This window comes from Mastigoproctus giganteus, chromosome 5, assembly GCF_048544385.1.
Source record: "Mastigoproctus giganteus isolate SK-2022 chromosome 5, ASM4854438v1, whole genome shotgun sequence".
NCBI classification, from domain to species: domain Eukaryota; kingdom Metazoa; phylum Arthropoda; class Arachnida; order Uropygi; family Thelyphonidae; genus Mastigoproctus; species Mastigoproctus giganteus.
In genome coordinates, this window is record NC_143579.1 from 46,931,044 (window position 1) to 46,958,640 (window position 27,597).

At 37.9% G+C, this 27,597-nt stretch overlaps 1 protein-coding gene across 1 annotated transcript in view; it reads left to right on the forward strand.

Moving 5' to 3' along the window:
• The window catches only part of GlyRS (glycine--tRNA ligase), a 192,785-nt gene that overhangs the window by 79,492 nt on the left and 85,696 nt on the right, over positions 1-27,597 (forward strand). Inside the window, exon 5 of the mRNA XM_090373175.1 lies at positions 992-1,080. Within this exon, the coding sequence (XP_090229301.1) occupies positions 992-1,080 (89 nt within the window). The remainder of the gene's footprint in view (positions 1-991; positions 1,081-27,597) is intronic.

The following is a 27,597-nucleotide window of genomic DNA, read 5'->3' on the forward strand; positions in this document are numbered from 1 at the left end:
AACTAATGACAGTACACTGCTGCAACAGGATCTAGAAAAGTTGAGCAGATGGGCTGACATGTGGCAGATGAAGTTTAACATTGACAAATGTAAACTACTACATATAGGAAGCAGTAATCCCAGAGTAATGTATCAACTCTATGGTACCACACTGACAGTGGTAGAGAATTAAAAGGTCCTGGGGGTAATTGTGCAGGCAGATATGAAGTTTTCTGAGCAGTGCAGACGGTCTGCAAGCATAGCTCATGGTGTCTTGTCAATGATATACAGGAATTTTTCTAGCAGGGATAAGGAGGTGGTTATCCCCTTGTATAAAGCAATGGTCAGACCACACCTTGAGTACAGAGAGGGGCAACAAGATTAGTGAATGGAACAAAGGGTTGCTCTTATGAAGAAAGGCTTAAGTTTTGCAAATTACAGTGTCTGGAGACTAGGCACCTGCGAGGTGATCTGATTAAGGTGTATAAAGCCTTGAATGGTTTGAGCATGCTCAATGCAGGTGGGGTTCTTCCTCTTGCTCAGAGTAATCGCCTGAGAGGGCAAATTCAAATTGAGGAAAGACAGATGTAGGATAGATGCGCGAAAGTTTGCCTTTAGCCAGCAGGTGGTTGATTGGTGGAACAAATTTCCATCTGTCGTAGAAGTTGATAGCTTAAATAGATTCAAGCAAGGCAGAACTTGACAAATATTTGGAGCGAGTGGATGGGTGAAATAAGGTTGTGTTTTTTTTTTGTTTTTTTTTTTCCCCCTTTTTGGCTGATGCTATATAAGCTTGCTTTCTTGCATCATGTGCCTTTGCTAATGCTAAACTTGTTTATTCCCATGCCTTTTCATATTCATTAAAGACATTCTGCATACACAAAAATACTCACCTCTTCCAGTTTTTTGGTTATTCAGTCTGTACTAATTTTTTTGTCTCTCTCTCTTTACTCTTTTGTGTAACTAATTTTTTTATGATTTGTTTAATCAGTTGTTGCTTTTACCTTTCCAGATCATCAGGACATGTTGACAGATTTACTGATCTCATGGTAAAGGATTTAAAAAATGGAGAATGCTTTAGACTTGATCATCTCATTAAAGGTAGAATAGTTTAGAATATTACCCACTAACTGTAAAAATTTTATTAATATAAATATGATAATATAGTTAATGTTCTGAGTCTTTATTTTTAATGGGATTGGCAAGATATTAAATACATTACACATTTACTTGTTTATGACATACCTTTGATCTGTTTGTTATTTACATCATTCAGTTATGAGGCATTAATTATTTGTACTAAGTATTTGTTTGTCATAAAGGGACTAAATCACCACCCACTTTCTTGGTAATGATTTAAATATATGTAAATTTAAGGTTTGTGGTAAAAACACTAGAAACATTCACTGTGGTTTTTGGTTAACTTCCTTTCCAGCTGGCATCATAAAGAAAGATATTGTGAAAGTTTATAGGGAAAATTGTATGGTTTCCCTGTACTGGACATTATTAGCCATCATTTCTACATTACACCTGCATATGTGAAAAATTGATGTAGTGTGTTATCCACACTTCAAAAAGTCAAATGGCAAATTCAATAAGGAGGTTTTGAGGCATACATTGTGGATGGTTAGAATGAATTGCTGCTCAGGGCAAATTTTTTTCATACATTGTTGCCAATCATTTCATCACTGTTTGAGTTGAAGGTCAACCTGAATGTTGATCATCTTCAATTAATTCTTGGCTGCTTTGAAAACATTTCAGAACTCCACTTGGTGTTACTTTGATTAAACAAGCAACACCAAGTGCAGTTCTTAACGTTTGGAGGATTCCCCCCCCCCCCCCCCCCCCCCCCCGTTTTCTATTCTTAGCATCCACAACTTGGGGCACACATGAGCATTCCACTTTTGTATTTGTTATGATTTTGAGGGGACACTAAGACTCAAGCATTTTAACATGCACTGATCATTACTAGTTTGAACAGGAATTAAGTCTGAACCAGACTAATTCTTGTTCCTTTTTTTTTTCCCCCACCTCATGCCTACTATTTTTTAACCAAGCTTACCATTTTCCATTAGTTGACAAAAGACAACCAAAAATAGATATATAATTATAATTTTCCCTGAGATTTTAATCATTTTCAAATTCCCTTAGTCTTCTAGGTTTGGGAATCCTGTGTACTTAAATGAATATTAATTATTAAATGAAGTTTTTAACATTTAGAGAATTTCTACTCCAATTTTTGTGTCCTTCACATAAAACTTGAATGCACGCACATCACATTTTGTCAGTTATAGTAGTAGTAGTAGTAGTGGCATGTGATGCAAGAAAGCAAATGTATGAGCTTATGCAGCATCAGCCAAAAAAAAAAAAAATCACACCATTCCCTCCAAATGCCTGTCCAGTTCCTCCTTAAATTTATTCAAGCTATCAACTTCCACAACGACAGATGGAAGTTTGTTCCAGCAATTAACCACCCGCTGGCTAAAGGCAAATTTCCGCACATCTATTCTACATCTGTCTTTTCTTAATTTGAATTTATGCCCCCTTAGGTTCGTAATCTGAACAAGTGGAAGGATCCCATCAGAATTCAGCGTGCTCAATCCATTCAAGGCCTTATATACCTCAATCAGATCACCGCACAGGTGCCTAGTCTCCAGCCACTGCAATATGCAGAACTTAAGCCTCTCTTGGTAAGAGGATCCCTTCATTCCCCTCACCAATCTTGTTGCCCTTCTCTGTACCCGCTCAAGTAAATCTACATCCTTCCTAAATGAGGTCTCCAGACCTGTACGCAGTACTCAAGGCATGGCCTGACCATTGCCTTATACAGAGAGATAATCACCTCCTTTTCCCTGCTAGCAAAATTCCTATATATCATTGACAAAACCCCATGACCTGCCCTGGCAGCCTGTCTGCATTGCTCAGAGAACTTCATATCTGACTGCACAATTACTCCCAGGTCTTTTTCATTTTCTACCACCTTAAGTGTAGTACCACACAGTTGGTACATTTCTCTGGGGTTATTTCTACCCATATGCAGTACTTTGCATTTGTCAAGGTTAAACTTCAGTTGCCACTTCTTAGCCCATCTGCCCAAATTATCTAGATCCTGTTGCAGTAGCAGACTGCCATTACTGTCATTAACAACCCTGCCAACCTTTGTATCATCTGCAAACTTCGACATTAAGCCTGATATACCTTCATCAATATCATTGATAAATATACAAAACAACAGTGGACCTAACACCGAACCCTGTGGGACTCCACTAATAACATTAGTCCAAGAAGAGCAGCACCCATTGATTACCACCCTCTGTCTTCTCGCACTTAACTCCTTTTATCCATTGTAGCAACTTACCCTTAATACCATTCTGCTCCAATTTGTACAATAGTCTTCCATGCGCAACAGTGTCAAAAGCTTTCCTGAAATCCAAATATATGATATCAAAATTGTTTTTTGCATCCAGTTCCTTTGTAACCACATCATAATATCCTATAAAATTTGTCAGACAAGACTTTCCTTTAACAAACCCATGCTGTTTCTGAATTATTGCTGCAGTCTTGTCTAGATGATCCTGCAATGCATCCTTAACCAGCGACTCCATTATTTTACCCTGAACAGAAGTTAAACTAACTGGTCTGTAATTACTCGTGTCACCCTTCGATCCCCCCTTTGTGAATTGGGGATACATTTGCACATCTCCACTCCGTGGGAACCTCTCCTGAGTCCAAGGATGCTCTCATAATTATGGCTAAGGGTTTGCTTAGTTGCCTTGCCGCCTCCTTTAATATAACTGGATAGATCCCATCCACCCCAGGTGCTTTTCTCACGTTTAACTTCAACAATTTCTCCTCCACTTTGCTTTCAGTTATTGCAAAATCATTAAGTATCTTGCTACAATTTGATAACCTTCTGCCATTTTCAAACCTTAATAATTCCTCATGTGTAAATGTAGATGCAAAATACTCATTCAGTTTGTTTGCTATCTGAGCAGGATCATCAACAGTCGAACCATCGATGTCAAGTGGACCAATCAGATTCATCCCCTTCCTTTTAGAGTTTATATAAGTAAAGAAATTCTTGCTGTTTTTCTTAGCATCTTTTGCCAAGGATTTCTCGTAATCTGCCTTCGCCTGCCTAACCTCCTTTGTGACCTGATTACAGACTAGCTTATATCTGCCATAGGCTTCTGAGTCGCTTGATAATTTATATGCATCCCATGCATTTTTATTCTCTGTTACGAGTCTCATTAGTTCATTAGATAACCATTTAGGCCTAAACCTTGCCCCCTCCTTTTTAATAGGTCAGCAGTAAACTACAATAAATATCGACCAGAATAGTAAAATAAAGTATGCCCTTATAAAAAAAATAATAATAATAAATGAATAAAATAACATCAAGAGAAGGAAAGGAAATGAACTAGTGTGAGTGGAAGAATATTTTTCACAAGTTAAAACTCCAGAATGCCAATGAGAATGAGATGTCTCTTTGCTCTCCCCTTAACTTATCTGACCTGCCCCACATTTGTAATATCAATTTTTTCCTTATGTTCAGATTTCACATTAACTAAATCCCTTTTATACCAAGTGTGGAGTCTACACTACTGTTTTTTCTTTCTTTCTTGTGCCATTCAGCTTAGTGCATTTTGTGCCCTTCAGCTTTTACTGTTTTTTCTTGCATATTGTCTAGTCTAATATGTTCCTTCCAGTCCATCGTGGTTGTATATATTTTTATATTAGCATGTGTGTCCACCTTCACTATTTTGGATTTCATTGTTCTTTCACTTTTGCTTATTTTAAGTTACTTTGTTGTTTTTATTGCACCTGCTATGGCCCCGAGTGCCAAGCGAGTGATCATAGCGATATTTCCAAAGTGATTTGAAAGCGTTTTTTCTCTAAGCAACAGATTGTAGTGATTGTTAAAACCCTCTTTATTTATAAAATTATTTAATTTTGGCTTTTTCTAAATAAAGAACTAAGCTTCTTATCAAGGAAGGAAAGACACCTTTCTTTTATATTTATATATATATAACCAATTTCTCTAACACACTAACCACTAATCACTTATCGCTTGGTCACTGGTGGCACCGCTCCTGCCTCCACGTGGCGGGGCTGGTAGTCTGAGTATTAATCCAATACTCAGGGTGAAAAGGAGCAAACATGGATCCATTAATATCACCGACTGTAGAGCCTACGTGCTCGCATGAACTTGAGTCATCTCAAGCAAAAAGAATCAAAAAAGATGATTTTTCACATGACCTACCTGCTTTTTTAATTGTACACTCGTTATCAACGAAACCTCTTAGTAGCTTATCGCCATTTCTTGTGCAGAAAAGCATAGAGGCTGTAGCAGGTACTCCCAAAATTGTCAAACCCCTTCGCTCAGGAGATCTTCTTATAGAGACTTCCAATCCCAGTCATTCTAGACAACTCCTGAAGCAAACGACCTTCGGAGGCCTTCCCATTTCGGTAACCCCGCACAGAACTTTAAACACCTCAAAGGGAGTCATCTCGGAATGGGACCTCCTTAATGTTTCTGAGGAAGAAATTGCCGAAGAACTTAAAGCACAACGTGTTGTCGGTGCTAAGAGAATTATGACCAAACAAGATGGTGTTCTTACACCCACAAGAAATGTTATCCTTACCTTGAGCAGTCCGAATCTCCCAGAATCAGTAAAAGCTGGCTACCTTTCCTGTAAGATCCGACCCTATATACCAAATCCACTTAGATGCTTTAAATGCCAGACGTATGGTCATTCTCAAACAGCATGCCAAGGTAAGACAATCTGTCCCCTGTGTGGCTCATCGGACCATTCCCAAACTGAATGCACAGCAGCAACGCCAAAGTGTCCCAATTGCCAGGGTACTTACCCGGCATATTCTAGAACTTGCGAATTATGGAAAATGGGAAAGAAAATAATGAAATACAAGGTAGAGAAAAATGTATCTTACCAAGAGGCACGTAAACAGATATTAAATGTGATGCCTGCCAAAACATATTCCAATGCAGTCAAAAACACTAAAGAATTTTCTACACAGACTTATATTACTATTCCTCCTAAATTATCTCTTATTCAATGGGCTAGATCCATCCTTGCAGATGATGAGACACTGACAGCAACAAAGACAAAGAGTCCATCAAATTTTACTAATACAAAGCCATCCAAGCCACAACAAGACGTTCCCAACTCAGGCACATTATTGAAGGAGAAAGATTCTCATTGTGCACAAAATAAACCAACTGAACGAACTATGGAAATCGATGAGAAGTTAAATAACGAAGATCCTGTTCTCATGGTTCATGCTGATGATGAGATGGATATTACTCGCCCAGTCTTTTCAAAACGAGAGAAATATAAACAGGATCGAGGGAAAAACAAACGATCAGACCAATCCACCTAACTTAAACCCAAGTAATGCAGAAAATTATTCAATGGAATTGTAGAGGACTAAGAAGCAATCTTGACGAATTAAAGTACTTAATGCACCAGCATGATCCTGCATGTATTTGTCTACAGGAAACTTATTTATCATCAAATTATACTCAATACTTCTCACGGTATACACTATATAGATGTGACAGATGTTCTGAGTCTCCAGCAAGAGGAGGAGTAGCAATATTAGTTCATAGTAATGTACCATCGAAACTCGTTCAGCTTTCCACTAATCTAGAAGCAGTAGCCGTTCATATTGCTCTTGGAATTAATCTCACTCTTATCTCCATTTATATTCCACCAAACGCTTCATGTTCCATTGCAGAACTTGATAATTTACTTAATCAACTGCCCCAACCTGTATGCTTTCTAGGTGATCTAAATGCTCATCATCCTTTGTGGGGTTCCCCGAACACAGATCGTAGAGGGAGGATGATCGAAACTGTACTTGATAACCTTCACTTAACACTACTGAATACCGGTGTGCATACTTATATCCACTTGCCTACAGGTTCTAGCTCTGCTCTGGATCTGTCCATATGTTCCTCGTCCATTTATCCTAGCTTTGATTGGACAGTATTAACTGACCTTCACAACAGCGATCACTTTCCTATAATTTGCAAAATACAGACGGATACAAACTATACATCTAACCAAAAAATTACGTGGAATTTTCACCGAGCTAACTGGGAAAAGTTTTCGAAAACAGTACAATTTGATAACCATTTGATTCTTACTGCATCTATTAATAATGCCAGTAGACATATAGTTGAACAACTACTTGGAGCTGCTACCAGCGCAATACCGAAAGTTAACCTTACGAAACAAAGGTATAATAATTGGTGGACAAGGGACTGCTATCTTGCCAAAAGGAAACAAAACAAAGCTTGGAACTCTTTTCGCCGAAATGCTACAATGGAGAATGTTATAGACTATAAACGGCTGAAACTGAAGCAAGCCGAATTCGTAGAAAAGCTAAACAGGGTGCGTGGATTCGATTCAATTCTACCATCTGCAGAAACACTGACCCCAGAATAATTTGGAGAAAGATCCGTATCCTCAGTGGAAAGTGTCAACAAACCAAAGCCCCAATCCTGACCTGGAAAGGAATAGATATTTCTTCTCCAACTGATATTGCAGAAGCTTTAGCGAAAACATTTGCAGTCACTTCATCATCTCAATCTTATGAAAACTCATTTAGACGCAAAAAAATGTCAATGGAAAAATATAAAATTAACTTTGTTACAAAACAACCTCATTCTTATAACCTTCCGTTCACTATGAATGAACTCAACGAAGCTCTCCAGAATTCTAGAAATAGTTCTGCTGGACCGGATGGCATTTTCTATGTAATGCTTTGCCACCTCAACTCAAACTCAAAATCTATACTACTGAAATTTTACAATAGAATCTTTGAGGAGAATGTTTACCCTGATACATGACATCAGTCAGTTGTGGTAGCCATAGCGAAAGCCAGGAAAGATGCTTCCTCTCCCAATAGTTATCGTCCTATATCTTTGACCAGCTGTTTAGGAAAGATAATAGAAAAGATGGTACACAAGATACTTGTCTGGATTGTTGAAGATCAAGATGCTATATCATGCCATCAATTTGGTTTCCGCCGTAACAGGTGTACAACTGATGTCCACATCAAGGTTGAAGCTCACATTCAAAATGCTTTTCTTAAAAAACAGCACATGGTAATGATAACTTTCGATATTACCAAAGCATTCGATACAACCTGGAGATATGGAATCCTCCAAGACTTATACAAACTTGGACTTAGAGGTAACCTGCCTAGATTCATTCAGAATTTTCTTCACCTCAGGACCTTTCAAGTAAGATTCCAGAATGAGCTGTCCAAAATTCACACACAAGAAGGAGTACCTCAGGGATCGATTTTAAGTGCCACACTCTTTGCATTACGTACCAGTAGCATTATCAGAGACATCCCATCCACGGTAGAAGTTTATATGTATGCAGACGATCTTGCTGTTTCCTGTCAATCATCGAACATGGCTACCATTGAAAGACAACTACAGATAGCAATAAACAAAATTGAAACTTGGACAGAAAGCAACGGCTATCAATTAACCGAGGGGAAAACAGCCACAATACACTTCTGTAAATGACAATCGCTTCATCCGGAACCTGTATTAAAACTGAAAGGCAGAGAAATACCGATGACAGACTCCATAAGATTATTGGGTCTGAATTTAGACACCAAATTAAATTTTCGTAAACATGTGACCTATCTACGAACTACGTGTGGAAACTCGATCTCAATAAAATTGCGGAAAGTGAAAATATGCCTTTACCTCCATGGAATAGACATCATATAAACATTGATCTTTATTTCACTCAGTGGCCAAAAAATACCATTCCCCTATGTAATATCCGACAGTTGCATGCCAACTATACTTCGCAACACACTGGGAAACTCATAATCTATACGGATGGATCTAAGACCCAATCACATGTAGGTGTAGCAGCCGTGCTCCCGTCGCATGTAATTTCAAAATCCCTTCCAGTTGAGTGCAGCATTCTATCTGCAGAACTATATGCTATACAGCTTGCATTAAGGGAAATATGTCAACAGTCGTCCCTCTCTGTCTTAATATATTCGGATTCACTCAGTGCTATTTCAGCCATACAGGGTAAACGACATTCTCGTCATCCTCTCCTACAAGAAATTGACTTTCTAATCAACCTCTCTCAAAAGAAACAATCTGAAATAACTCTTTGCTGGATCCCAGGACACTGCGGAATAGAAGGCAATGAAAAAGCAGACATTGCAGCTAAGTCAGCATCAGAACTGCCAAATAAAACAATGATAGTTCCACACACTGATTTTAGTCCAATCATTATTAGAGAAAGTGAAAATGAATGGGCTCAAATATGGAAAAATGAAATAAACAATAAACTGCAGGAACTAAAACCTAATCCAGAAATATGGAATTCCAGCATCAGAGAGAGTCGCAGAGAAGTAGTAATACTTGCCAGACTGAGAATTGGCCATACTCATCTTACTCATTTTCATCTATTGGCAAACAAAAATCCCTCACTCTTGTGTCCAATGCCAAGTTCAGCTTTCCGTAAAACACATTCTTTTGGTATGCCCTCGATTCAGAAATTCCAGATTGCTTTGTTTTCAGAGTTCACGCAATAACCAGAATCCAGTTACCCTTCAACAGATCTTAGACAATTCTGCGAATATAGATGAATTGCTTAATTTTATTCGGCAAATCAGATTTGACAAACAAATCTAAAAAAAAAAAAAGTTTGATTTACATCAAAACTTGGAAAAGACACATCTTGGCCATTGATGCCCTTGTGTCATTAAACCCTTAATGAACAACAACAGCACCTGCTATTTTCAACATACTCTAAATTATATATCCCTTGGTTCCTTCTGCCTTAAATTAATTTCATTTGGTATTATTCGTATTTTGCAATTGTGGGAGTAATCTTGATTATTTTAGGATTGGAATATTTGTATTCTGTTCACTTGTTTTCTCATTCATTTTTTTCATGGCTTGACATGCTTTGCTGGTCAAGATCGTGTCTGCTTATTAGGTCTGTACTATCAGGGCTACAGCCACTCAACTTCACCACCAAATACGGAGGATGCGGAAAGGTCAGGGAATGACCACCGCATATTCCCGGAGCAATATGGCCTTAGTTGCTAATGCTCCTAAAAAAAAAAAAAAAAAAAAAACCAGATAGCCACTCAACTTGTACTCATCTGTGTTAAGAAGTTATTGAAGCACTGTGTACATCCTACACTTGCTGGAGTTACCTTGCAGCTTTCCCTTGGAAAGGTGGGGCATCTGCAGCCAAATTCCTCTTCTCTTCTTTTTTGAAGTATTTTCATTTATTCTTCATTAAGTGGCCAATTTATATAATTTACTCTCTCTGATTTTATTTTAGTATGTGACAGCTTTTGCCAGTTAAGGTTGTTGTTGTTATTTGGTTTTTAGGAGCATTAGCAACTAAGGACATATTGCTCCGAGGATATGCGGTGGTCATTCCCTGACCTTTCCGCATCCTCCGTATTTGGTGGTCACGGGCTCAAACCCCTGTCTAATCAAGAAGCGTGTGCTACGCCCTGCCGCTCCTGCCCACCTGGCTACAGAGGCGCCTGCCAGTTAAGGAGACATTGTCTTACAGGTGTTCAGGAATTTTTTTCACTTCTGAAAATTTTCTTCCATTCACTCAAGTTTTACATTTTTGAAACCTGGTTTCACTGGATGTTCACTATTTTCTTTCTATTCCTCTTATTCTTTTTTATGTGGGTTGGCTTTATTTTGCTATTAAAAAAAAAAAAGTGTATATGTGTGTGTGAATATATATATATATATATATACATACACACACACACACACACACACACACACACACACACACACACATACATACATACAGGGTGATTCACTACCAGTGCAACAAACTTGCAGGAGGTGCAGGGAGCACAAAGACAAATCGGAATCACATAGCATTGTAGGGTCCGAAATGCCTTCGTCATGTGGTAGAGGACGTTGAACAGGAGATCGCGTGAACAGCGATCCTGCTGGAAGTCAGCATTTGCGAACCGTTTCTGTTGAAGAAACCAAGTAGCAAAAGTCCTCCGGAGTGGATAATCCGCAGGCTCCAATGATTGGACTCGTTGCAGATGGTATGAACTCATTTGGTTTGTTGACAGTATCCTCCATACAGTGGATTGGGAAATACCCAATCGTTGGCCTATCGCTCGAGAACTCGTACTCGGATTGCCTTCTGCAAGACGTAGGACATTCTCCTCATTGTCTGGCGTTCTCGTTGTTCGCTCGCGATTCATGGTACCTCTCATGAAACAACCAGTCTCACGTAACCTTCTCATCATACGATTAAAATCGTATGATGAGGAGCACGCCTGTGCGTGAAACTTTCCTGGTACAAGCGCAGAGCGGCGCGCCCATTACAGTCTGCAGCTCCATACGCGAGGTGCATGTCGGCCAGTTCAACGTTTGAATATTCGTCCATCCTACTGCCTCGGGAACCGGTTTGCAAATGCGGACTTCCAGTGCGATCGCTGTTCACGCAACCTCCCGTTTAATGTCCTCTACCGCATGACGAAGGCATTTCGGACCCTGCAATGCTATGTGATTCCGATTCGTCTTTGTGCCCCCTACACCGCCTGCAAGTTTGTCGCAATGGTAGTGAATCACCCTGTATAATATCTTGGCTGTCACTTCTGCTGCTGCTTTTGTAAAAAGGTTGCAGATCTTCTTAACCAAATTATGTAAATTGGACACTTTTAAAGTGGTTATACTGTGTGTCTATAGTAGAATCTCTCTCTCTCTCTCTCTCTCTCTCTCGTCAGGTTATTGGTATGATGGTATGAAAAAAAAGTTACAATGGTGCTACCCTGTACAGCCAAAGTCAGAGGAGGTCGCGTGTGCTCCTTGAAAGAGTCCAAAGACGGGTAACTCGCCTAGTGAGATTGGAAAAAGGGTGTCCATATGAGGACTTCAAATATGTGGGTGCAGATCTTGGAAACTAGGCACCTTAGAGGAGACTTCATTGAGGTGTTTAAGGCTCTTAGTCCTAAGTAAAATTAATGAGTACGAAATTTTCATGGTTATAAATGATTCTAGAACTAGGGACCATGATTTCAAGTTATGGGGATGTTTACACTGGATTGCAGGAAGTTTTATTTTAACCAGTGAGTTGTAAATTACTGGAATAAGTTACCTACATGGGTGGTAGAGGCTGACAATTTGGGGAAATTCAAAGGTCAGTTGGATAATTACCTGTGGGAGGAAGGAATCGCATAGGTTGTCTATTTCTTTTTCTCTTTTTTTTTTTTTTTTTTTTTTCACTGGTGCAGCATAAGTCATAGGCTTCCTTGCACCCTGTGGCCATTGTTAATACTAATACTAATAACATCTAAATGCTTATTCCCAAATAAATGCATACATAAACTTTGGTTTCATTAATTTGATTAATACAGCTAAGTTACATTTAGTACTGTACAAATGTCCTAGAAACAACCACTACATATAATCATGATCCTTCAAAAGGAGAACAGGTTTTATAATTTCATTTTTATATGTTTGACACAAGCAGAATGATGTGAGATCAATGTTGTTATTATTAATAGTAGTAGTGGCATACGACACGCAAAGCAAGCTTATAAAGCATCAGCTGAGGAAAAAAAACTCCTACAATTCACCTGTCCATTCCCTCTAATAATTCGTCTAGTTCTTCCTTAAATTTATTCTAACTGCCCACTTCCACATCCTACCCTGCCGGAAGGACCAGTCCCAGAACAAATCCTGTTTCTCAGAACTGAGCTTGAAAACTTGCTGAAGGAACAGAACAACCAAATTACTACATGGCTACGAGCAGATATTATATCCCTATGTACTAAGATGGAAATTATTCTCCTCAAGTCTTATATTGAGTCCGAAAAGGACAACACTAAATTGGAAGTGTTCCTTCAAGGCAGGGAAAATGAAATGTCACAACGCTTCCCGACATATTCTGAAGTGTTGAGGACAAATGCCTCTCGGCCAGACAGCAGAGACAAACCGTCACCGAGAAAGACGTTACTCCCCAAACCACACTTAGTGGTGCTCAAGCCCACTACACCGGACACATACAAATCAAGTGAATATGTTAAGAAAGCTGTGGCGGACTCTCTCACAGAAGACCTAAATACCGCAAGAAATCCATCAGGAAAACCCGAAACACGGCAGTGATAATTGAAACTGTGACCAGCGATGACACTAAACACATCTTCGAAAATACCAAAATACCCACCCTTGGATTGGTAACTGAACCACCAAGGCAGAAAGGCCCATCCATCATGGTGTATGACCTGGAAAAGGACACAACATCGACCACCACTATAGAAGAGATTTACAGACAAAACCTGCAAGAAGACCTACCAGAGGTTGACCCAGCAACAGTGGTATGGCCAAAATGTCACACAAAAAGCAGGAACACTAACGCCATAAATTGGGTGATTGAACTAACCCCAGACACCTGGAGAATCATAACAAGGCACCTCTGAATATACATAAACTGGGAGCACATCGATACAGAGAGCATATAGCTATCCCAGAGTGCTTCCGCTGCTGCCGACTTGGGCATACGTGTTCCCAAACTGTGACCTGCAGCCACTGCGGGGAGAAAGGACACAGTTTCAACTCCTGCCTAAACAAGGATAAAACTCAGTTTGTGTGAATTGCAGGGACCTGAAGATGCCGCATACACACTTCCTTCGTGATACAAACTGTCCCACCTACCTGAAAGTCAAGAGCATCCACCAGGAAAGAATCAATTATGGGAACTCTGAATAAAGGATATAACAACAAGAGTCTAAAATTTATGCAATAAATTTTAGACTCTTGTTGTTATATCCCAAAGAGCATATGCAGTTGCAGGCCAAATCACAAAAAAGGCAGAAGAAAACTGCGATATTCTACTAATTCGGGAACCCTACACAGTTGCAAATAAAGTTTGGGATATCCCTTAAGGTACAAAATTGTACAGGCAGATGGTGTAATCCCCTGGGCAGCCATCATTGTGCCGAACCCGGACCTAACAATCACCAAAGTCACTCACCTCTGTTCACCTTGGGCTGCCTGCACCCACATTGTCTCGCCTCTGGGAGAGAGAGAGAGAGAGAGAGAGAGATGTTTATTTCCCTCTTATCGTCTGGGAGAGGACATAATACAAGCAATCCAATCCAGTACCTCAGCCAAGTGCTGACAAAGTACTCGTCTCAGCCAACATAAACTGGCGCCTCCGTAGCCAGGTGGGAAGGAGCAGCAGTGCATAGCACACGCTTCTTGATTAGACCGGGGTTCGAGCCCATCACCACCAAATACGGAAGATGCGGAAAGGTCAGGGAATGACCACCGCATATTCCCGGAGCAATATGGCCTTAGTTGCTAAAGCTCCTAAAAACCAAATAACAAACAAACCGACATAAACTGTCGTTCCCCCTTTGGTTCAGCTGCACCCAGGAGCACAAGGGGGTTCAGGAACGGAGTGAGCTTGGAAGAATACATCACTGCCAGTGGACTGATAGTCCTGAATCGCCCCAATAACTTACCAACTTTTACCTCCACCCTCTGGGAGGTAACACTGGATGTGACCTTAGCTACCAGGTCACTCGCCAGTTACGGTCACAGACTGGGTTCACCAGGAATTGACCGCATTAGACCATCATGCAGTTACCTTCACCTTCACTTCAAGCCCTGCAGCAGCCATTGACCAACTTCAAGCAGCACAGGTTTGTGGTGGATCGTGCCAGATGGGATCAGTTCAAAGAGCAAATCATAATAAATACGTAGAACCTACACCAGGATAGTACTCAGATAAGAAATCTTGATGCTCACCAGCGTGCAGTGACCAAAGAGATTATAAATGCAGCCAAACAAGCCATAAAAAAGAAAAACCCGAAACTGGAGCGGTGCCATGGTGGTCGAGAGAGTTAGATGCTCTACGCAATCAAGTGCAAAGGAGAAGACGAGCCTTCCAGTGGGCAAGGCATACAGCCCCCCCCCCAGGATGTTGAAGCACTTAAGCAGCAATACCGGGAGACAAGAAATGCTTACACTGCAATGATCAGGCAGTGGAAGAATTGCCCTGGGAGCATCTTGTCTCCTCGGTAGGAAACCAGAATCCATGGGGCACCGTGTACTGGATTACAATGAATAAGATGCCACGGGGTGAGGTTGTTACCTCGGTGAGGACACCCCAAGGATATATGACCACCAACTGGAGAGACACGGTTGGCACCATTTTGGACGCCCTATTCACTCTCCCAAAAGACCGAAATACCCCTGAACAGGAAAAACTCTGCAGCAACAATGAGTATAGCACTACCAGCCACGAGGCACCCGTCACAATGCTGGACTTGCACCTAGCCATCAGCAAACTTAGAAATAGGAGAAGACATGATTGAACCTGAGATTGCAAAAAAGGTAGTCGAGTTTGCTCCGGATCTTCTACTAAACCTCTGTAATCACAGTTTGGCAACAGGACAATTCCCAACAGATTGGAAGAAAGCTGTTATTAAGCTTCTAACCCCAGCAAACCACTGCACTTACTGGTGTAATATTGACCCATTGCCTTGCTCTCAGTGTTGAGCAAGGTATTTGAGCAACTCCTCTGAGAAAAAATAGAAAAGTATTACAACTTGGCACAGCTTCCAGCTCCAAACCAATATGGTTTCAGGGCACAAAGAAGTACAATTGACGCACTAAAAAACACTGCTCTGGCACTTCAAAACTGTCAGAACAAATATTTGCTGCTTATCTCAGTTGATTTCACTGGGGCAGAAATCAACTGAGAACTAGGGTGTGAAATCAACTTACTCACCATGACAAGAGCTTGCCAAACAGAGACTACAAATGATGACGGGAAGCCTGCCCCTTGACTTGGAGGTGGTTCGAGTTAGGATGAATTTCCAGCTTGGTCAGGGCAAAAGCACCAGATACAAAGAGTTCACCACATATCCTGCAAGCAACAGAGCATATGAAAAGAAGCGGTGGCGAAGGTAAAGAAAGCCCACACGAGTCAGATAACTTACGTGGAAAATTAGTCTCCTGATACGGCACTCTAGCGCTGCTCGCTTGGTAAACAGACGGTAGGCGTTATCAGTCTGGAGCAAAGTCGAGAGGGGTATATTGACTGACAGGTGGGTGTGGCAAATGATGTGCTGATTGGTGTGCAAACACAACACGCGATAACATCAGTTTAGTATCACTCAGAAGCACTAATGGTAACTTGCCCTAATGAACGCTTTCCATAATGGTGAAAAAAGGTCAAGTTACCTCCACTTGAACCCCTCCCAAAGTGGAGGGGGTAACCTAACCTTTTTTCTTTAGAATCATAGGTGGACTAGCGCATAAACTGTTTATTAACAAAATATTAATTTTTTATTACTGTACTTTTATTTTTAAAGACACTCATGCGGATACACACGTATCATAACATCAATCAACCTCAATAGTTATTCACTATATATATATATAAAGAATCTTTCTTTCTTTTCCTATTATTTCCTAACGTAACGTTTAAGGTTATGTCACGAAATATAAGGAAACCTTTTCTGTTATTTCCTAAGCTACCACTTAAGGTCAGCTTACAAAATATAATGAAAAATAAAGAAACCTTTTTCTTTTTTCGTAACCAAACCTAAATCAACAATATAGTAAAAACACTCATGAACTCCAAAAACCTGCTTTTAATAATGAGAAAAAACACATAATGAAAACATAAAAATGAACGGAACAAAACTTTTATTAATTTAGTTTTCATCAAAAAATCAACCAACGTTTTATTTTCGTTACAAATTTCTTCCATCTTAAAAGATTCATCGCTGCTATTACCTGTTTATCATACATCACAAAACTGTTATGCACCGTTCTTTAATCATAAATACACATTATAATGCCAACCAATGACTACACAGTAGCTTGTCATCTGTCATGCCCACCACCAATCATTTCATCATTTGCCACGCCTACCTGTCACTCAATATATCATTCTCAATTTCGGCTCCAGACAGATAACACTTACCATCTGTTTACTGAGCGAGCAGCACTAGAGTCCGGTGTCAGGAAACTAATTTTCCGTGTCGAAGTTATCCAACGCTTCTCATCGTTTTTGTGTTGGCTTTCTTTACCTTAGCCGAAGCGGCTTCTAGCTTACCGCCATGGGATATGGCAACAATGTTGGTCCCAAACAACAAAGGGACAAATAACAAAAAATTTTCGTCCCTGAGATAAATACATTTACTTTACCCAATGCTACTGACCTGGTTTTCCCCAGATCTTCATGTTACATATCTGATGACAGGACATGCTGCCATCAGAAACCACAACTGACCACAGGACAACCCCCCCTGTGTGCCTGTGGGTCCCCTGGGACCACATGGTGCACGAATGCCAACACTACAAGGACCTCAGATTAGTATTATTCACCAAGATTCAATTCATCCCGAGAAATAATGAACACCACCTTCTGGAGAGTGCCGAGACTTACAGAGCCTTCTCAGACTATGCCAAGTGATAAACTTACCACAATCACCAAACCCCAACTAGGAAAGTGGTGAGATAAATGACAACAAAAGAATTACCAACATAGGAGAAAGTGCAAACAAAAAAATGACACAACCACACTAGGGGAAGAATGAAGTCAGGAAAACCTAAGCGTTCAATAAAGTGACCACCTTCTGCGACAAACAGGAAAACCGCAAATTTGTGACCTCGAAACACCTAGATAAACAGCAACCACAAACAGCTTCCTTTCAACCCAACAGTTGACTCAACCACCACAACTGACCACAAGAATTAGTGACAACCGGTACTGCACACCTGACTTAAAGATGAGACAAAAGGAAATTGATCCCAAGGAAAACCAAGATATTGGAACAAAGACCAAGACAGCAGCTGATTGCTGCCTAAGCCATATGGCGACCCAGGCTGAACACTTAGCCCAGCCTGCTTCCAACCCCTACAGCTTAGGGGAGTTGTCAAAAAGTTACCTCCCCTGCCAGGAGAGGTAACTTTTTGGCACCTCCCCACCTGCCATCCAAACTTCCCTCTGGTGTGGCATGGGCATGCCACACTGCCTAGCAGGGGTCATCTCTTCTGTCGACCCCTTACTTCTACTCTACCCCTCCCAGTCTTAAGCCTTCCCTCCCTCCCACTGTTATCTTTTATCTAGCATATAGCCCCACACGTCTAAATTTAATAACATCAAAATTTTGCCCCAACCTATTAGGCCTTTTAGCACATCTCTCTAGCATTCAACCCCAACCAGCGATTTCCTAACAGCAATCTCATTAAGCATTAACGTCAAACACATGATTTTTTTTTTTTTTTTTGTAGGTCCTAGCCACTGAATTCCCAGGAAACTAGGTGGCAGGACCTGCCAGAGCAACTTGTTGTGATACTGGACTGGACACACCTGGCTAGCCTCCACGTGACAAGATATGGGCAACATTGGACCCCCACTAGGGGTCTGGTGGCCAATAAGCCGGACAAACAATGGACACAACACATCACACTGCACAGACATGGCCCACACACTTTTTAGTCTCTGGTTTGACAGTCGGCCAATAAGCCAGACAAACAATGGGCACAACACATCACGCTACAGAGACATGGCCCATACACTTTCAAGTCTCGCTTGATAGTGTACTGTCCTTGATACAGCGAACACATGTGGAGATCAGAGAAATCCCAGGTGCCATCTGACACAAACATACCTTATACCCATCACAACAACAGGTGAAAGTTTGATTCCGGCAATCAACCACCTTGGCTGAAGACAAACCTCCACACATCTCTCCTACAGCCATGCTTTATGAATTTGAATTTATGCCCTCTTATGTGTGTAGGCTGAGGAAGAGGAAGAATGCCATCAGCATTGAGCTTGCTCAATCCATTCAAAGCACCTCAGTCAGATCATCTTGCAGGTGCCTAGTCTCCAGATGCTGCAATTTGCAGAACTGAAGTCTTAATTGGTAACCACCCCTTTTTTGCACAATATATTTTCTGTTTTCCTGACAATAGAGTGTGGGACCAGCCTTGGGGATTGCCACCATGTTGGCCAATGGACAAGTTAAGCAGCTGAGAGCTTCATTGACCTCCTCTCCCTCCCCCATTTTGCATTATATGTATTATGAAGCTTGTATTATGCTGTACCACACGTTTGCAGTAAATTAGTAAACTTCGTAAATTAGTTATAGCCTTACTAGAAATTTCTTAGCTCAAACAAAATAAATACATTAAACTTTATTTACTACAATTAAAACCCTACAGTTCCACTACCATACATTACACTACTAGTTACGTGATACAATATTCCTGCCAAATCACTAATACAGAACTCTACGAATATTAATGTAGTATGTTATGTACTATGTGATAACATTATTAAAACGCATTTGGATTTCTATAAAAAATTATAGGCCTCCTCTGATACTGATTACACTGCTACAAAAGTACACAGAAACCTCCAAGTATTGCCTATATCAGTACTATAGCAGTGGCTCTGATTCCTTAAACAATGACAAACTCCAAGTCAGGGCCGCATTTACACTTTTGGAGGCTCTAGGCGCAACACAGTTATGAGGCCCCAAAAGGTCAGATCAAGTCAGTACAAAGTAAAAAAATAATTTCTTCAAACGTTTATTTCAGTTAATCAAATTCATAAATATTTTTTAAATTTATTGAAAATAAAAGTTGACATTTCTATAAAAACTCATTTTAATAAAATAAAAATAACACAGAATTGGTATATATGTATTAAATAAATAAATAAATAACGTTTTTTTTTTTTTTTTTTTTTTTCTGGCTTTGGTCTTAGCAATCTATAATATCATAAGTAATTGAGTCCATTACATCTGATTCAATGAATAATAATGATAGGTCACTTGTTTTATTTTGTTGCAAGTTGCTTCTTAAATAATTTTTTATTCATTTCAACACCAAAAATGAGCATTCAGCACTTGCGTTTGAAATAGGCATAGTCAAAAATATTTTTAAAATAGTTTCTACTTTCGGGAAGATAGACCTTAACCTGTCATTTATAAATTGGTACATATTTTTAAACCAAATACGGAGGATGCGGAAAGGTCAGGGAATGACCACAGCAATATGGCCCAGAGCAATATGGCCTTAGTTGCTAATGCTCCTAAAAACCAAATAACAAACATATTTTTAATTGAAAAATTTTATTCTTTCATCATTATTAAAAATTGCTTAACTTCGTCAATAAATTTTTCCGAGTCAATTCCTATAAGTTTGTAAAATTTTGCTAATATTAGTCATGTACTTGTCTTGATCTATATCTTTCTTTAAAAATATGTCAAACATATCTAATATGTCTAAATAACTTTTTGTCCTTTCGTTAATTTCCGAAATTAACTTATCGCAAATGACATTAAAAGTATTAACAATGAAATTTTCTTTTCCATGTAATATGTTGTCATCTTCGGATTGTGAAACTTCATCACACTTTTTTTTTTTTTTCCTTCCCCCCTTTAAATTGTCTCATCTGTTAATAAATTCGTTTCTTCATTTAAAGCAGCAAAACTATTTCTTATATCTAAAATAAAACCAACTAAAGACTGTAACAAATTATTAGCTAATAGCAAATCCACATCGGGACCTTGTAGAGATTTACTAGTTGCATTTATTCGTTGTAAAATTTTGTCCCACACAATTATTAAAATAGCTGTTTCTAAATTGTCAAAATTTTCAGCCAGCGATGAGCTCTCTAATTTAGAAATAGGTTTTTCATAAGGAGAAGTAGATAGTTCAAGTAATGCCTCCTTGATTTGTTTATATCCACGTTTCAATGCCAATTTAGCATCAGCTCTTGCGGACTACCTCGTTTCATTAAGTCTAAACTGTTAAAGATTTTTTTCCTAAATGTTTAAGGAGTTTAATGAAAAGGACCTGGGGATAATTGTGCAGGCAGATATGAAGTTCTCTGAGCAGTGCAGACGAGCTGCAAGAGTAGCTCATGGTGTCTTGTCAATGATATACAGGAATTTTTCTAGCAGGGATAAGGAGGTGATTATTCCCTTGTATAAGGCAATGGTTAGGCCACACCTTGAGTACTGTATACAGGTCTGGAGGCCTCATTTCAAGAACGATGTAGAGCTGCTGGAACGGGTACAGAGAAGGGCAACAAGATTAGTGAATGGAACAAAGGGTTGCTCTTACGAAGAAAGGCTTAAGTTTTGCAAATTACAGAGTCTGGAGACTAGGCACTGGCGAGGTGATCTGATAGAGGTGTATAAGGCTTTGAATGGTTTGAGCATGCTCAATGCCAATGGGATTCTTCATCTTGCTCAGAATAATCAGCTCAGAGGGCATAAATTCAAATTGAGGAAGGACGGATGTCGGATAGATGTGCGGAAATTTGCCTTTGGCCAGCGGGTGGTTGGTTGGTGGAACCGACTTCCATCACTTGTTGTTGAAGTCGATAGCCTAAACAAATTTAAGGCTCAACTGGACAGGTATTTCGAGCGAACGGAGGGGTGAAATGGGAGTGGTGTGTTTTGTTTTTTTTTTTTTTTTTTGGCTGATGCTGAATAAGCTTGCTTTCTTGCATCATATGCCTCTACTAATGCTAATTTCCCATCTTCTTGTTGAAGATGAAAAGTAATTATATACATTTTGAACAAAACAAAAATATTGCACTGCTTCCAGACAAGATTCCGCGGCATAGTTGCCAATTAAATTTAAAGACTGACTAGAGCATGGTATGTAATATGAAGAGGGACTATATTTTTTCAGCCTAACTTGTAAACCTGTATAGACAACTTTCATATTGGCAGCGTTATCATAGCTTTGCCCTCTGCACATTTTTATATCCAAAGATAATTTCTGCTAATTTTTTTTAATATTTCCTCTTCTAAATATAATGAATTATGTTGTGTAATACTGATGAACCCAATAAATGTTTCTCTAATGTCAGAATTTGCATGTAGACATGATAAATAATTTACACAAGAATCAGAAAAAATATCAATTGTTTTGATGTATTGTATTGCTTCTAAATGATAGTCCCAATTTACTCATTAACTTAACGGTAGCTGTTATTCTTTTTAAAACCTCTCCAATAATTTTACCCCAAGGGCTTGCATCTGCTGAGTATGGGCTTGGCACACCCAGGGTCCTGAGCTGGATATCTTCTCTTTCTTGGTGATTCCCTTCTGCTTCTCTCTCTCTCTCTCTCACTCAAATTTTTTTTGGCTGGTGCATCATAAGTCTCAGGCTTCTTTGCACCATATGGCTAATAATAATAATTTTCTTCAGATTGTATTTTTTCATCAATTCAAATCAATACGACTGTTTGAAGAACTTGACTTTCTTTTGCGATATGTGCTCAGCAGAATGCTCGTGATCACATAAGGTTTGCGTTATATTTTTCCAGTCATTAAAACTCTTCATTAAGTTATTTGACTTAGAAAACAATTTGCAAACAAAACAATAAATTGATTTGCTCTTTTCTGAAAAAATTAGCCACTCTCGTTTCTCCTTTGTACCATTCGTCTTTTTACAGTAAAAATGTGATTTGTTTACATTTCTGACATGTATTCTATTGCATTCTGTGTATTCTTTTTTAAATTTTTGATTTTACCAATATTCTGAGGCGTATTTATTAAAATATGCTCGATAAATTTTTCATCAATACTATTTGGCCACATGGCTATATCAGTAGGATAAGAGATAACTTGCTTTCTAATAAGTACAGACTCCGATTGAAAATTTTCTTCAAAATTCTGTTGATTTGTTTCATTTACTTCTTTTACTTCTTCTATATTGTGCACATTATTTTGATGTTCTTCATTTTCCTTTTTGTCTCCTGATAACAATGTTTCACTTTCATTTCGAGTAATTTGGTGTACATCTTCAGTTCTATGAAATTCTTAATTTTCTTAATTTTCAGATGGACGTAAGAAAGATAAAATTGCCCCTTTTGACTATTTAGCTGTTTTGCCTTTTCTCTGAGTCGTTTTCTTTTATTAACTCCGGATTCAAACTTTCTTGGCATCGTTACGTATTAAAAGTGAAATAAATATTTATTAAATCCAAAATATTAATAATTTTTATAATGAGTACTAAATTCTTGAGCTTTAGATCTATATTTATTTCTTTATATGTTACATATAATTACTTTTACATACCATATTACTGTTACATACAATTATAAAGAAATAAGTATAGATCTAAAAATTCAAGAATTTAGTACTCACTATAAAAATTACACGAAAAGATCAAGAAACCAATTCAAATTAAAAATAATTACGTTAAAAGCTAAAATATATTCTTACCGACTCCAACAGCTACTTTAATCATATAATTAGGTATATGTATACTACTATACAAATACTAACCAAATACTAATGGTAACTAAACTCTTAGTCCTTACACATGCATATGAACGATGGTTAACTTTGATCGGTTATGGCCATACGATAAAACAGTATTTCAAATGGAGGCGGGAGGCCTCACAAATTTTTCAGGGACTCTAGTTTTTATATTATGAATTTAATATTTATAAATAAGTATTTTATTTTGCAACTATAACTAGACTGTTTTTTATATAGTTTTTTTGTGAGGAGTTGGGTTTTAAAGTGAGGCTCCCAGCTTGCGTCTTATGGTAAATGCTTCCCTGCTCCAAGTAATGAACAAATTCACCAACTTAATCAGAGAATTACAAATGATAACTACATTACTATCAAAAGTTATAGATAACAATAATTTTAAGCAATAAAGAAAGTTCCACTTAGCAGCTCCAGAAAAAAATTGTGTATCCAGATAGCCTCAGCAGAACGTGATTGATCAGTCACCTTTTCTAGGTAGCCATCCATCCTTATCCCAAGTGAAATGAGTGTAATGAAACTGAGAAAATTTTTGCAGAAGTCCTGAGTGATTTCATCTCGGTTAGTTGAGCAGTGAAAATCAAGTTTAGATTCCTATGTTTCTGACCTGAAAATAGTGTAAGAAAACTGCATTTTAAGTTTGCCCATCTCAAAATCAGATATTCTACAGATAGAAGCCTCTTAAGATTGGAACTTCCAACAGCTGATGGAAGTTCAGCACTTTAGAATGAGGAGAAGGGTTAAATAGTTTTAGTAGTGCCAATGATAGAAGGAAGCAAACTTATGCACCATCAGCCAAAAAAAAAAAAAAAAAAACCTATTCCGTTTGTCCGTCGGTCTAATAATATATCTAATTCTTCCTTATTCATTTAAACTAGCCACTTCCACAACACCAGATGGAAGTTTTTTCCAACAATCAATACCGTTTGTGTAAAAGCTACTTATAAAGCAGAATCTTGGTATTCTTCTAAAATACGCTGAGATAAGAGAAACATGTCAAAATGTGAAATTCACCTAACCTGAGCTAGGTACATTGTAGCCAAAGTTGCTCTTGTGACAACAGCTATCAAACAACAACAATCACTAACTTTTTGGCTAAAAGGAAATTTTTATATGTGTGTCTGGCATCCACCCTTTTTTTGTTTATGTTCCCTCTTGTATTGTCTAAGAAAGAGTAACGATGCTATGCATTTAGTTCACTCAGTCCATTTAAAGCCTTAAACACTTGAAGCAGATACCTAGTTTTCAAGCAAAAGTACCCAGTTATTTTGTCTCAGTTAGTTTAGCAGAATCTAATTTAGGTTCCTATACATTTCTGACCTGGAGATAATATAAGGAAAACTGCATTTCAAGTTCCCCCACCAGATATTTTACAGATAGTAGCCCTTTTCAGACAAGTGGAAGGATCTGATACATGCAATAAATTCTGTCTAAGCAGCCAAATTTTTTTCAATAATTTGATAATGCGAGGGGGGAAAAGAAGTTCAAAATTAAGGAATGCACCTAAATCCATGAACAGATTGAATAAGTTGTCTCCATCAGTGGAAGAATTTGAATGGATTTCTTTTCTTGGTTATCAGCCAAACAATGATACAGCTTACCAAAAACAAAGCATACAATTACCAAAACAGTGTATAAATTAAAATACAAAAATAATTTTAGCTTACACAATTGATTGGAGAATGATTTACGGACAACATATTTGCCAAGAACAGATGCATGGACAGAGTTTTTAAAATTTATAGTTATGTACAGTGTATTGAATTATTTATTTTTTATTTTAAGGTGTTATTTAGTTTCTGTTTTGTGAAAAAATTTGGTTGCTCTATTATAAAACTGGTTAGTTATATGATTTGGCCCAGATGTGTGTTTTTTTTTTTTTTTTTTTTAATGGTAGTGGATTTCTTTGTAGTTTTAGTGGAGCATTGTAATTAATGTTATACAAGATTTGATAAAATTAATTAGAACCATAGTTAATTTATTTAACAAACTAAAGTCAAATAATTTTATTCTTGTTATTTTAAAGTAGGCATATCAAAGCATTGGCAGCAGTTATCGATATTTCACGTTTTAGGAATCTGATCTCTTTTTTTTTTTTTTTTTTTCGCAATTATAATTATAAAAAAAAGGCTACTCAGCAAAAAATCTGCACTTTAAAAAAAAAAAGTAGCAACTTTTTAATTGTTTTAGTATTGATTGTGTAGTTTCAAGAAATGGTGAGTTTTTAATACAGTAAGTAATCATATAGCACCCTTATCATAATTTATTTCTAAATTATTAGTTTAAGTACATAAACTAATAATTAGTATATAAATTAATATTTAGTTTTACTATAAAGACAAGCATAATTGTCTCCAAGGCTATTGTGGAAAAAGGAACACTAGATATATACTCCAAAACTAATGCAGTAAATTATTAATGCTACAATCAGAATTATACCTAGCAAGGTGTGATTCTGCTCAATATAAATAAAAATAATCAAAATAAAAGTAAAATCATAAAAATGAGAAAGAAACAAAGCAACACACCCTTATCAGTGCAAATGTATGATTCTCTGTCCTCACACCCAACAAAGTATAAGTGTCATTTTCACAATATATAAAGTTAAATAAAGACAGGGAACTAGCAAGTACCGTTTCTTCACAGGAACATCAGCACTGCACACTCTAAGGAGAATCATATTAGCTTAAAAATAACTAATATTTTTCTAAGATGATACATATTATTTTTTTATTCACTAGGTTATTTGTTTACAGGTTACGTTAAAAATCAGTTACCAACAAACATTTAAGTACCTTTTTTGAAGTTAAAAGCGTTTTTACTGCCTTTATTTGAAAAAAGCGTTACATTACCTAGAAATCATAAACAAGTACAATGCAACAAGTACAATGCACATGCATTGTACTTGTTGCATGCAGTGACGCAACAAGTACAACGCATGCACCCAAGAAAACTCAATTGTACGCAACAAGTGCAGTAACACAACAAGTACAATTGAGCAGTGACATGCTACATTATACCGTTATATCAGCATAATGATTAATACACGAGTGACTGTGCCAAAATCTACAGCCCAGCATTTGAAAGAATATCGTTAAAGAAAGAAAGGGAGGTTGGACAGAAATGTGAATCCAGATGAAATTCAACAAGAGTGTTTTTGTTATGCCTGGGAATTCTAAAACTGCACCCATAAAACTCGAGCTGAAATAATGATGGAATATCGTGAATGGAAGAAAACGAAATCAGAAATTCAAACTATTCTGAATCATAATGAATTCAACTACAGAGTTCTACTATGCCTGATACTTATCAGAAATCTAAAACTTCAGCAGAACGAATGAATGAATATCATGCACGAAAAAAATAAAAACTAGAAATGACTGATAATAAGATTCCTGATTACATCCCTATAGTTTCTACATGAGCTAACAGTGAGTTTGAAAAACTAGTGTTCAAAAACCCATTTGGATTTAGTTGTAATATTTGTGATCATTTATGGTTTCAATTAGATTTGAAACCATTTCCAACAACTTCATATGAATTACTTCAAAATGAATTTCATTTACAAGAAGTGAGCATTTTCATCCCATGTAATACATGTTGAACTTCATTAAAAGAGGGACAGGTATCAACTATGGCCATATCGAATGAATTTATATATGCAACATATCCTACTCATTTGCCTCCACTGGATGTTGTAACTGACGTTTCATATCGCCACAATTACCCTTTATGTAAATTCGTCGTTTATGTTACGAACATGGACAATGTGGGATCATTAGACAAGTAATAAATGTGCCAGTTAACGTAAATACGATGGTTCATCAATTACCTAGAGAATTAGATGACGATTATGCCATTAATGTACATTTCTTCTGCACATATCTACAAGGATATGTGCAGAAGAAAATAGTGAAGATATGGGTACAGTATTTGATAAATTCACCATTGTATAAATTCTACAGCATAAAAGTGAGTGACGATTTCTTGAGCACAAATGATGATAGTGAACAGGAACATTCAGATGAAATTGTGGAACCTGTCAACAAAGATAATGAACTATTGTTAATTCAACAACAAACATTATTATGGTCTGAAGATAAATATTTATGTATAGCACCGAGTCAGAAATCATCTCCAAGTTTCATATTTGGTATACATGCAGAAGAACTTTCTTTTCCAGCTATATATTTGGGACATGCACGAAAATTTAAAAATTGATTGAAAATTACTCCCTTTATGATGGCATCGAGTGAAATTCATAGATCTGATCATCGT